The sequence below is a fragment of the Podarcis liolepis genome (genome assembly GCF_965112155.1).
Source record: "Podarcis liolepis genome assembly, chromosome: 1".
NCBI lineage: Eukaryota > Metazoa > Chordata > Lepidosauria > Squamata > Lacertidae > Podarcis > Podarcis liolepis.
The window spans coordinates 92,922,633-92,936,112 of record NC_139554.1 but is presented as its reverse complement, the minus strand read 5'-3'; the positions used below and the strand labels follow the sequence as shown (position 1 = coordinate 92,936,112).

General features: G+C 43.7%; 1 protein-coding gene across 1 annotated transcript in view; it reads left to right on the top strand.

The window, feature by feature from the left end:
* ITGB5 (integrin subunit beta 5) overlaps window positions 1–13,480 on the top strand; it is a 77,576-nt gene that overhangs the window by 1,223 nt on the left and 62,873 nt on the right. Inside the window, exon 2 of the mRNA XM_083489318.1 lies at window positions 12,172–12,257. Within this exon, the coding sequence (XP_083345444.1) occupies window positions 12,172–12,257 (86 nt within the window). The remainder of the gene's footprint in view (window positions 1–12,171; window positions 12,258–13,480) is intronic.

Genomic DNA, 13,480 nt, shown 5'->3' with positions numbered 1-13,480 from the left:
GGGAGACAAACTAATGGAATTAGTTGTTGAATATTTAAGAGAGGTGTGCACGAACTCCAAGAGTGATTGACTGAGGAAGAAAGTTAAGTCGGTGGGGCTACTCTTTTTAATATATTTTTAAAATAATCCTGTGACTTATTCCACATTGTTGATGATTTGAATTACCCACCCTGCCCTTCTGGACAAGATTCCTAGGGTGTGAAAACAGCACATATAAAGACTTTGCATAAATATTAAAACAAAACAGAAAGCATGTGGTGGGGGGAAGGAAGTTGTGGATAATCATTCTGGACCATTGGTGGGGATCCTGTGGCCCTCCTGCTCCCATTAGCCCAGCTTGCTTAGCCAATGGTTTGGCATTATGGGAGCTGTAGTTTGACAATTTCTGGTGTGCGATAGGCTCGCCATCTGACCCCTGCTCTATACAATAGAGAAAAGTAGTTATCAATAAGTCATCGTAAGTTCTTGAAGGTTCTAGTACAAAATGTAAAAGGTGTAATGATGTAGTTGAATCAGACCTAATTGCAGCCTATCCTATGCTTGTTTGTTCAGTAGAGCTGATGTTTGTTGTTTTGGAGAGGCATTTGGGAGTGGAAACGAGTGAGTGACTAAGCATCAGGTTTGCCAAGTATCTTGGGCAACCACTTGCCAAAAGTAAAGGCAGGAGAAACAGAAGCCAAAGATGGTTGGTAGTGCTGCATTAAGAAGGCAGGTGCCAAGTTTTCACAATGAGGCATGCGTAGGCTCCTGAAGTGAATTTGCAAAAGGAAAACTTCACATATATAGTATATATACTGTGTATAATCACAGGCTATGCATGAAGACTTCCCTCACAGAAAACATCTTGTTTTCATGCACACTATAATGCATCCTTTACAAAGAAAGACCGCTTGAGAAAACAGCCACCAAAGATGGGTCATGTTTATCTTGCAGCACAAGAGAGGCTTCTGTGGTGGGTTTTTCCATCAGAGCCAAGCTGTAGAAGTGTTTATCGTGCTAGAGCTGGCTGTCACATAAGGTCTTTTATAAAAAAATAGGAGCTGGCTTCATATAAACATGTTCACTTCCTATGTTACTTTACTGAAACTGTGTTTTAAAAATGTATAGGGGGAAGTGTTTTCTGAATGACCAGAGAAGCAGAGACTTGTAATATGTCAGTGGCTTGACAGGAGTTGGGCAGCACTCTGTAGCTGGCCCCCAAACAGTGTTTGGATGTTGGTTTCTCAAGCAAGCCAGGGTTGGAATTATGCCCTGGAATTATGCTTGTTGTATGCTACCTCCCACTGCATGCTTCACTTAGAAATGGTTGTACGCCTTTAATACTGCTGCATAAATAGCAGATTATTCCTGCTCAGATTGACTGCTCTTGCCCAGATGTTGTGCAGAAAAGATCCCGTAGGCTGCTTCTGGCCCAATATCACATGCCTCTGGCTTGTGAGTATTGAATGGCTGAATGTGTGCTAGTGCACGGCCAGTGAAGTTGCAGAGATGCCCACCCTCTCTCTGGTCTGCTGTCCCAGATCAGCTACTGAGCAAGCTGAGATCTGAGGTTTCATCTCTCATCTTGAAAAATAGGTGTACATCGTTTAGCACTTCAAAAACAAGTAGATATAATGCATGAGTTTTTAATACTTACTTTGCACCCCTGTCAAAATTGTATCCCTCCCTCACCCCCCCCAACATACATATGTCCCTCTCACAAACCGCACACAGGCATATTTATTCCCTTCACACACACACACACCCCAAACATATATACATCTCCCCACTCTCTCAGCCCAAATGCATATCCCTCTTCCTTTGCGATTACACATACAGTGGAACCGTGGGTTGCGAACATGATCCGTGCGGGAGGCACATTCGCAACCCGCAGCGCAGTGTCTGCACACACGTGTGTTGCGATTCGGCGCTTTAGTGCTTATGCGCGAGTTCCAAAACCCAGAAGTAACCCATTCTGATACTTCCGGGTTCAGCGCGGTGCACAACCCGAAATTGCATAACCTGAAGCGTCTGTAACCTGAGGTACCACTGTACACATAGGCTATATCTTCATGCATAACCTTTCTCAGATCAAACATACATATGTTCTCCCCTCACCCCTTCTCATACACAGACCAACAGAATAAGGGATGACTTCAGGACAACTTTAGATACTGTATGTCAGTGCCTGTTCTCTTGGCAGATGTCTGTCAAAGAGCTGTGTTGGGACTATTGTTGTTGAACTGGTTTGTAAATGAACTGTACTGAAATATGACAGGACTTTTAATTTATTTATTGGTAGAATAAAAACATATTCTCTTGTATGCTAGTGTCATTACCAAGGCTTTATCAGGGCCTCATAGAGGTCTGCTCCTTCAGATAAGGGATCTTCAACTCTCCCTTATGCTTTCCTCTTTGTCCCCAGGAGATAGTGGTGAAGAAAGAGAGAGCTGGGGGAATATGAAAGGTGTCCATAGAAAAACTCGCCAGTAGTAGCCTCTCATAGTGACCATGCAAATAATGGCCAATGGGAAACATTCTGAACTGATCTTTTAGGATTTCAAAATGCTTGGAAGTTTATTCTATAGAGTCTGTATCCTTGGAGTCTGTATCCCATTGACTGTCTCTCAGTTTTGCCCACTATATGTATTCTTTCTGTTTACAAACTGGCATGTCTCCTTTTTCTTGGCTCAGATGTTTTTAGGGTTAGCAAATAGGCACCTATAAATTATGGGCCTTTCTAAATGTCTTGTGGAATGTGTGTACTTCCCCCTGCTTCCTTTACTGTTCTAATTGCAATATTTGTAAAACCTCTATTTGGCTTTTGTTATGAGGTTTAAGAATATTGAGAAGTGGCAAATCCCTTGCCAAATTTCTCCCTTAAAAAAATATGTAGAATCTGGTGCTGGAGTTGTTTGAGACTCCTGTTTTTACTTTGCCATTTGGCAGGGGAGGGGGGAATTCAAGTAGTTTGAGTCAAAGCATTGCACACCTTACTGTTGGCTCCAGTTGTCAATTCTCTGCACCATTGTTCTTTGTTAAATGAGTGCCGCAGCTTGTTGATATCTAGTGTATTTTATTCTATAATAACATTTTAGGAAGCTCCCTAAAAGCCTAGATAATTTTTTTGTGCTTTTCCACCTGACAGTGTATTTGTCAGTGGCTACTTCCAGATCAATTGGTCTTTTGTAAGATACAAATAGAAATTGAAATCGACTTTCCACATGTTTGTGAGCGTTGCTGTTTTTTGCTTGCTTGCTTTGTTTTCTGTGTTTATAAAGTAAGCAAACCATTGGCTTAGGATATTTCAATATCTTTTTATTTATTTAAAAATAGATACATGAATAAGTATACAGTGGTACCTCGGGTTACATATGCTTCAGGTTACATATGCTTCAGGTTACAGACTCCGCTAACCCAGAAATAATATACCTCAGGTTAAGAACTTTGCTTCAGGATGAGAACAGAAATTGTGCTGTGGTGGCACGGCAGCAGCAGGAGGCCCCATTAGCTAAAGAGGTGCTTCAGGTTAAGAACAGTTTCAGGTTAAGAACAGACCTCCAGAACGAATTAAGTTCTTAACCCGAGGTACCACTGTATTAGGTGTGGGGAGGGCAAAGTCTGAAGGCAAAGTCATTCTGAAAGACAGTAAATCTCTTGACTACCAGATACTGGGGACTCACAACAGGGCACGGGCCATAAAACTTTTCTTGTGTACCACTCTGAATAATTTGGTTGGCTACAGTTTGTAGTACTGATGGCAAATTTCTGGCTCACCAGCCTGCCATCAGCCCAAATCAGCCTGACCAAGTATTGGGTGTGGTAGGACTTGCATTCCACAAGGCTAGTCTTATAGGCAGATGTTGAGGTAGATGGGATCAGAACATCCTTGATAATTGTGTGTAAAACAAGCTTGTTTTTTAAGAGCTGAGTGAGTTTCCACCAGATAAATTGGTCAGTTACTGTCATTCCTTTGTCCTTTGTCTAACAAATGCTGGACCTTTACTATATTTCGTTATAGCTTCCACCCGTGGTAGATACTAGTGTACCTGAGGTTTAATTGTGGGTAATACAGATACCTTGTGTTCACAAAGTCTGTTGTTGTTACCTTAACAGCAATGAAATAAATCTTGCCGTTCTCAAAATAACTTTGACTGAAAATAAACAAACTGTGGTTTCCTCCACCCCCCCCCCAACACCTCAAGTTTATCCTTGGGATGTCTGTGTACAGGAAATCTTTAAATATCATCACATTTTTATCATCCTTTTTAAAGGAATTGGAACTTTGCCTGTATATATTAGGCGGTCAAGGAAATAATATCCTCTTGGAACCATTTTCTTTTATCTTGGGGTAGTTTTATCTTGCATGCAGTCAATTTAGATTGAGGGTCATCTAACCCCCATTTCCAAGCCTTAGAAATGGCAGTGAAGAGGTGCTTGGATAAGACCTGCATTGACACAGTTCTCTCTGTAGATCATACAAGGCCGGCTGTGGCTCTGCCATCAAATGTCTTGCCAGTCATATTGCAATTGTTCCAACAACCCACGTTTACAAAGCTGTTGTTGTTGTTGTTTGGTCGTTTAGTCGTGTCCGACTCTTTGTGACCCCATGGACCAGAGCACACCAGGCACTTCTGTCTTCCACTGCCTCCCGCAGTTTGGTCAAACTCATGCTGGTAGCTTCGAGAACACTATCCAACCATCTTGTCCTCTGTCGTCCCCTTCTCCTTGTGCCCTCCATCTTTCCCAACATCAGGGTCTTTTCCAGGAAGTTTTCTCTTCTCATGAGGTGGCCAAAGTATTGGAGCCTCAGCTTCAGGATCTGTCCTTCCAGTGAGCACTCAGGGCTGATTTCCTTTAGAATGGATAGGTTTGATCTTCTTGCAGTCCATGGGATTCTCAAGAGTCTCCTCCAGCACCATAATTCAAAAGCATCAATTCTTTGGCTACCAACATGCATATTTATAGTGTATTCTCTGGTTGCCCTTTTGATTTCTTCCTGCAGCTACATTCCTGGATGATTCCCTAAAATGGTGGTTTAGACTTCAGCACTTGGAGTGCAGAATAAAGTGCTTTGATTAGAGGAGGGCAAGGTAGATTACAGCCTTTCAGTACCAGTACCTTTTAACTATTCTCCCAGCCAGGTGGGGTCTCCTTAGTTACGAGAGGATCCCATTTGTTGGACTGTTGGAGGACTCGGTCTCAATGACCCAGACCTATGGACTGGGCGAATTTCATAAGTCTTTCAATGGAATCCCCCTCCCCTCTCTCTCTCTCGTTCTTATATTCGCTCTGTTGAGCCTAGGCTGGCCTACATTTCATAGTAGCAAATTTGTGGCTCACAAAGCATATGTAGCCAAAGGCTGGAAAAACAATTATTATTTACGGTATATTTGCCGCATGAAAAGAACTCTGTGGCGGGCGTGCAGGACAACAATAGTAGAGCAGTGTCAAGGCTTGCTTTTATTGCACTTTCCCTCTGCAATCAATATAGGTGTTGTTGTTGTTGTTGTTGTTGTTGTTGTTGCTGTTGCTGTTGTTGCTGTTGCTGCTGTTGTTCTGAGATAGTCATTCAATGTTTTCCCCCCTCAGTAGATTATGGAAAGGGTGGCTTATATATGGAAAGGTGTATATATATATATGAAAAAGAGCCTGTTGAGTCAGGGCAGAGGTTCATCTAGTCCAGAATTTATCTCTCACAATACCCAACCGAATACCCACAGGGAGCAAATTCAGGTTCTGCTTGTGAAACAGCACTCTGCCCACTTATAGTTCTCAGCAACTGGTATTCAGAGACATAATGCCTCAAAAAAAAATAAATCTAGCATTTTTTTTTCTATTACACTCCTCAGAAGCCAGTGTGATGTGAGAGCCAGCGGTGGACTCATAATCTGGGGAACCGGGTTCGCGTCTCTGCTCCTCCACATGCAGCTGCTGGGTGACCTTGGGCCAGTCACACTTCTTTGAAGTCTCTCAGCCCCACTCACCTCACAGAGGTGCTACTGGAAGGATTTTTTTTATTTTGACTATGGCAGACCAACACGGCTACCTATCTGTAACTCACCTCACAGAGTGTTTGTTGTGGGGGAAGGAAGGGAAAGGAGAATGTTAGCTGCTTTGAGACTCCTTAAAGGGAGTGAAAAGTGGGATTTCAAATCCAAACTCCTCCTCCTCAGTTCTTAGCCTGCAAATATGCCTGATGGTCACTGATGCTATAGTCCATTGATTCCTGTACTGTCAAGTTTCAGAGAGCGCTCCCCCCCCCCAAACCAAATAAAGTTATAAATTGGCTAAACTTTGTGTATATATGGAGCCATTGACTACTTTAAACTGCTTTGCTTGAGCATGGAAGCTGATTTGGCAGATATTGAATAATACATCACTTGTCTACCTGGAGGCCTGGGGCTAAATTCAAGTAAGTCATTCTCGGTGCAGATCCACTGAAATATTTGAAGTCCACTGATTCCAGTTGTTCTACTCTTTAGTATGACTTAGCTAGATGCAACCCATATACTGGATCTTACTAGTTCCAGCTCTTGTTTACAATGGAACAAGCTAATGATTGTGGTTAAATATTTGAACATGTGTGTGGACAATGTTATTTTGAGTAAAGGCTTATAGCTTGATAATGTTCATGTTTACTCAGATACAAGCTCCTTTAAGTTCAGTGAGACTTACTCCCAAGTAAATATTTGTAGGATGGTAGCCCTGGTCCTGGAATATGTTTTCACTGCCTGTTTCTGTTGTAAATAACTGTGCACAATGGTCATATGAAGCGCCTGGACTAGATTTAGATTAGGTCATAGATTTTTATCCCATCTTTCTGAGTATTTAACCTCACATGGTGGTTTACGCCCTCAAGCCAAACAGCCATATTCTAGGGAGAGAATATAGCATAAGGTTTATTATTATTATTTTTTAAAAAATTGTTTACAAAGGTATGTGCAATGTCTCTTTTTTCAAGTTACATTTTCTACAGGTCAGTTTCATTTGTTGAGACATTAGGGTTACATTAGGAAGAAAAGGGGGGGAAGAGGTGGAGGGGGCCATGGTGGGTGGGGTTGGGGTTGGGAGGCAATGTTTCTATTTTAATGTATGTGTGGGGTTGTGGGGCTGGAAGCATGACTAACAGCCCTTCCCTCTGCTGCTGATGTTGAGTTATCAGCTCTGTGTAAAAGAATTCACTCATTCCAGGGAACTGCCATTTAAACAGTAGGGATGCTCTTATGCTGCTTCTGAAATGCACTTTAAAATAGCACCACTTTAGAAAATGCATCTGCATAGCACACCATGTTCTCTTCATAGTTCCCCTCCCCCTAATATTATTCTGGGCTTTTTAAAAGGAGGAGTGCAACGGAGTGGCTTTTAGTTCTCTATTCATTTATTTCCTTCTGTGTTGTTTACAGTTTAACAAGCCACATTAACAAGATTATTTTATGTACTGCCAAGCCGCCTGTGGCAAATGACTATAAAACAATATAGGGCTTCTCGATGTTTGTATTCATTATATGGCCAGTCAAGAACCTTCCAGATATTGCTGTAGTAGAGCGTGTGAATCCAGGACAAGAATTTCCACTAGTTCAGTCATAAATCAAGGAAGATGCTAGTTCATATTGCTTATCACAGCGTGGTCTATTCAAGGCATAGCGTAAACTGGAATGCTGCTGCAAACCTGACATTTCAGTTGTGTTCTTAAGAACATCATTTGCATGTTTGTTCCATGAACATGGTGTTTGAAGAGCCTGGGAAGCATTGTGTATAGGGTTTCTGTGACAGAACCACCCCTCTTCAAGTCAACTGGACAACATAGGGAAACCCAGCCCAGTGTTTTGACAAGGGATGGATGCCTTATTTGGGGAGCGCCAGAACACTAGCGCTTCTCTTTATCCCCTGACTGAAAATGCCACAGGTTTTTTTTTGCTAGGCCCCAAAGCCTGAATTGAGCTCTGTGTCTGATTAAATTCAGATCTTTGGAAAACTGAATCTGGGCCACCTGCCTCCTTCTGAAGCATTAAGTTTCATATAGTGAAAAGAATAGGGTGTCACTTCTGGACTTTGTTTGGGGAATTCTCAGTTCTTGAGTTGGAATGATGTATGCAGCCACCGCCCAAGTTTTTAAGTTTTCACATATCCTCACACATTGCAAGAAATCTACCAAGGAAGCTGTTACGAAGGGAAGCTTGAAATCTTCCACTACAGAATTGGAATATGTTCATTCTGTGTTTGCCATGTAGTTCAGTTCTTTCTCTTTTGAAGCTACGATTGCTTGCAACGAGAAGTCGGGGGGGGAACTGACCGGTGCTTTTGTTGACTCGGTAGGACTGTGTGCATATTGTCATTGAATTGATCCCTCAGTGTGGGAAAAAAAGAAATCACAATTGTTTTAGAATCTAGCCTTGAGTCAGGCTCTTTTTAGATTTCGGTGTCAGTTCAATGTCATCAGCTGTGTTCATTTAATTAGATATTGACCCTATTAATATCTGGGCACAGAAAAATTGACACATCAGTATTATTGATAGCTTTGCCTTGTCTATAAATACTATCACATCATAACAAAATAGTTCTCTTCCCTTCGCTTTCACATGTGCAATTTTTAAGACAAATTCAAGGAGGAGAGGGCTATCAGTTGCTACTATGCTCTGCGTCAACAGTTGGAGACAGCACTTCATGCTTCTGAATATCAGTGGTTGGAAACAGGAGAGTGCTCTTGTGGTCCTGTTTTGCTCACTGGTTTCCTATGGACGGGACGCAGGTGGCGCTGTGGGTTAAACCACAGTGTCTAGGACTTGCCAACCATAAGGTTGGTGGTTCGAGCTCCCGTTGCTCGGTTCCAGCTCCTGCCAACCTAGCAGTTCGAAAGCACGTCAAAGTGCAAGTAGATAAATAGGTACCGCTCCGGCGGGAAGGTAAATGGCGTTTCTGTGCACTGCTCTGGTTCGCCAGAAGCGGCTTAATCATGCTGGCCACATGACCCGGAAGCTGTACGCCGGCTCCTTGGCCAATAAAGTGAGATGAGCGCCGCAACCCCAGAGTCGGTCACGACTGGACCTAATGATCAGGGGTCCCTTTACCTTTACCTTTTCTATCGACATCTGGTTGGCCCCTCTGAGAACAGGATGCTGAACTAGATGAGCCATTGGCCTGATCCAGCAGGATCTTCTTATAAGAGTGTAAGCCTGCAGGCAATATCTGTTTGATTTGTTTTGCTTTGTACTTTGCCTTGGTGTTGAACATAGCCTGGAGATTATTATAGAGATGAAACCTTGCAGCTCAATCTGGTAGCCAATTAATTACCAAAGAACTACCATAGCAATGTGGTCCTTAACCAGAATCGAAGTACTGAGTTTTCAGCCACTTCAGTTTAATTGCTGGCTATAAATCACCTTGAATTTTTAAGTGCAGTTGTTTAATTGGCTGCATGTCAGGACTCTGCAGTTTAGAAATGAGATTCATCAAGAAAGATATGTATCAAAGATGTATAAAACAGTGAACACCACATGAGAACTTTAATAGACCAGCAGTCTAAAACCTAACGTAATTATCAATCGAGTAAATGGCAGCATTTTTGAAATGAGACATAATAATATTATAATAATTTATTATTGATACCCTGCCCATCTGGCTGGGTTTCCTCAGCCACTCTGGGCGGCTCCCAACAGAATTAAAAGCATAATAAAGCACCAAACATTAAAAACCTCCCTGTTAATTTCACTGTTTAAAGATGCTGTTATGGGATGCAGTCCTGCTCCCTTTGTGTTTTGGAGAGCAGGGAACAGAGGTGATATCAGCAAGATCCTTTCCTTCCTTGCCATGGCACATCTGTGCTGGGAGCGCAGTTCTGCCAAGTGTGTTGAAACACATCCATGATGAGATCATCATAGAATTGGCATACCCAGCTTAGATGTAGGTAGACATTGGTGGAGGAAGCTGTGCTTTTGTCTTATGAGGAGCCACAAATGCAGAAAGGAGGTTTTCATACCCTTGGCCAGTAATTTAGAAAGTGCTCCAAATTCATGGAGAGAAGTCTCTGCTATCAGCTGTTGCCTTGGTTTCTGTAAAAGCAATGCTCCTTGTGAGACTGATAGACTGAGATACTAAATAACGCTCCACCCCCTCAGACGGTACATTATGAGACCCTTAATCTCAGGGTCGTGGGTTTGAGACTCGAATTGGGCAAAAAGATCCCTACGTTGCAGAGAGTTGGACTAGATGATCCTCATGGTCCCTGCCAACGCTACAATTCTATTATCCTCTTTTTCTCTCTGTGTGTATGTATGTGGCTTGTCTGATTATGGGTGTGTGTGTATTATTTCTGCACATATACACACTGGCTTTTGTGTTTTATTGGCTATTGTCCAGGATAAACAAACTGCCCTGCATAACATGGATATCCGGTGGAAATTATTATATTAATACTTTAAAAGAATAAATAGGTCACAGCGATGAAATGAGATAGTTATGTAACCTGCATGTGCGTTCAGACACATAATTAAATGCCATGTTATTAAAAGGTCAAGTTCAGATCAGTGCAGTTTACTCAGTTCAACCAGAATCCATTCAGATCTTAAATAGTCTTAAAATGAGGGATGCCTGTGATTCCCCTTTTTAAAAGCAAGTCAATTGACCTCCACAAGTTCTCGTATTCCATTGAATAACCTAGACATATTTTATTTAAATAGAGTTCCATAATTTTTCCAGACAAACTTTTGCCCACAGTTAGATTTCTAAAATTCCATTGAGTATGCGCAGCCACAGAAAAACACTGTCATTTACACAGCACTTTCAGCGTGCTAACTCACCAATGTTTTTACCACACTGCAAGCAGGGTGGGGAAAATTCAAAGCATCTGGTTGCCATGTGCCTACAAAGTTTGTGCTGGTGCTTAGGAATTTGAAATATTTGCTAGAAAGGTGCCTAGGATTTTTCTTCTCTCAAATACTGGCCTGTTGATTACAGTGTAAGATGCATCTTTTTACTCTGTCAGGGCTCCTGTACCTGTCTCTTAACATCTGTGCAACTAGCAGAAATAAACACTTTCCCTTATCATCCCATCTCCATGCCATGAATGGGAAAGTTACGACTGTTGACTTTTCGTCTCTCATGTTGCTGTTTAAAGGAGCCCTGCTATAAAAATTCTGGGTACTGGTGGTAGATAGGAATATCACTTTGTCAGAGGATTCTTGTCCAAACACATAGGAAGGTAATACAGTGGTTCCTCGGGTTACATACACTTCAGGTTACAGACTCCGCTAACCCAGAAATAGTACCTCGAGTTAAGAACTTTGCTTCAGGATGAGAACAGAAATCGTGCTCCGGCGGTGCAGCAGCAGCAGCGGGAGGCCCCAATAGCTAAAGTGGTGCTTCAGGTTAAGAACAGTTTCAGGTTAAGAACGGACCGCCGGAACGAATTAAGTACTTAACCCGAGGTACCACTGTATGGTGGTTTGGGCTGAAAAAAACCCAGCCCGAAACTTTGAGGCTTCAGTACAGTGGAATACTTTGGTGATCAGACTATCTCAAAGTGCACGGTGTGGCTTTTAAAATAACCCTCATTTTAAAATAACCCTTATTTTATTTATTAAGTTTATATCCCATCCTTCTTCCCAAAGGCGCCCAGAGTGGCAAGTCTTAGCTCCAAGCATTGAAAATGTTAAGTTGTTTAAATGCTGACTGACTGCCTATAGAAACATTAATTCCTAGCACTAAAAACAACCTAACCTAGCATGTTTTTAGCTAAATATGGGAGTGTTTGATAACTTGCTAGACAAGGGCTGTTTATTTAACCTTATCTAAGTAGAAAACAAGCAATTACCTCATTTTTATAAAGCAACAAATGCAGGCTTTTGGGGGGGGGGACGGGGAGCAAAGTTATCACACATCAAGAGAAAGATATTCCTAAAGGGTTGTCTCTAATAAAGTCATACTTACAGTACACTCACTGAAATCTTTGTAGTTAAATTAGTCATGGCCATTGATTTCAGTGCGTCTGCTGACTGCAATCCTGTCCATGTCTACTCAAGACGTGCGTTCTGTTGAATTTAATGGGGCTTAGTCCCCCAGTTGGGCTAGGATTGCAGCCTTAGTTTTGTTTCTGATCTGCCGTATTTATTCTGGTGTGAATAGTAACAAGCACCCTGTTATTTCTCATGGGGTATTTTTTTTGGTCAATTTCTCTGGTTTGCTCTCTTAAAGGTCTCAATATTTGCACAAGTGGCAGTGCTACCTCCTGCGAAGAATGTTTGCTTGTTCATCCCGAGTGTGCTTGGTGCTATAAAGAGGTGAGTTGTCACTTTTTTTTGGTCCTGCTTACTTTAAAACTAGCTTTGTATATTTGCAGCCTTGAATCCTTAACCTCAGGTGTTTTTTTGTACAAGGCAGACTGGCCAACAGATTACTTCCTTAGTTCCTGTATTAAATCATAGCTTCCTCAGTTCCTGTACTAAATCATAAACAACACCAAGGGTGCGACGCCAAGCCTCTGCCCAAAATCTCTACTTCTCCGTTTTAATTCTAGTCTGAAGAGGAGTTCTGTGTAACTCAAATGTTCACATGTCTTATTGTGAACCTTGCTGTTAAATAAGTTTGTAATTACCGTATTTTTCGCCCTATAAGACGCACTTTTTCCCCTCCAAAAATGAAGGGGAAATGTGGGTGCGTCTTATGGGGCGAATGCAGGCTCCTTGGCTTCAGCGATAGCAACACGAAGCCTCCGAAGCCTGCGCTCCGGAGGCTTCGCGTTGCTTCCGCTGAAGCCAGGAGAGTCTGCTGCTTGAGGCTGGCGGTGGGGGAAAGCAGCGCTTCCCCCATCGCCAGCCCCAGAGGATGGGGGGCAGCGGGAAGGCGCGCGACGCCTTGCCGCTGCTCTCCAACCCGGGTTTGAGGCTGGCGGTGGGGAAAGCAGCGCTTCCCCCATCGCCAGCCCCAGAGGATGGGGGGCAGCGGGAAGGCGCGCGACGCCTTGCCGCTGCTCTCCAACCCAGGTTTGAGGCTGGCGGTGGGGAAAGCAGCGCTTCCCCCATCGCCAGCCCCAGAGGATGGGGGGCAGCGGGAAGGCGCGCGACGCCTTGCCGCTGCTCTCCAACCCGGCTTTGAGGCTGGCGGTGGGGAAAGCAGCGCTTCCCCCATCGCCAGCCCCAGAGGATGGGGGGCAGCGGGAAGGCGCGCGACACCTTGCCGCTGCTCTCCAACCCGGGTTTGAGGCTGGCGGTGGGGAAAGCAGCGCTTCCCCCATCGCCAGCCCCAGAGGATGGGGGGCAGCAGGAAGGCGCGCGACGCCTTGCCGCTGCTCTCCAACCCGGGTTTGAGGCTGGCGGTGGGGAAAGCAGCGCTTCCCCCATCGCCAGCCCCAGAGGGTGGGGGGCAGCAGGAAGGCGTGCGACGCCTTGCCGCTGCTCTCCAACCCGGGTTTGAGGCTGGCGGTGGGGAAAGCAGCGCTTCCCCCATCGCCAGCCCCAGAGGATGGGGGGCAGCAGGAAGGTGCGCGACGCCTTGCCGCTGCTCT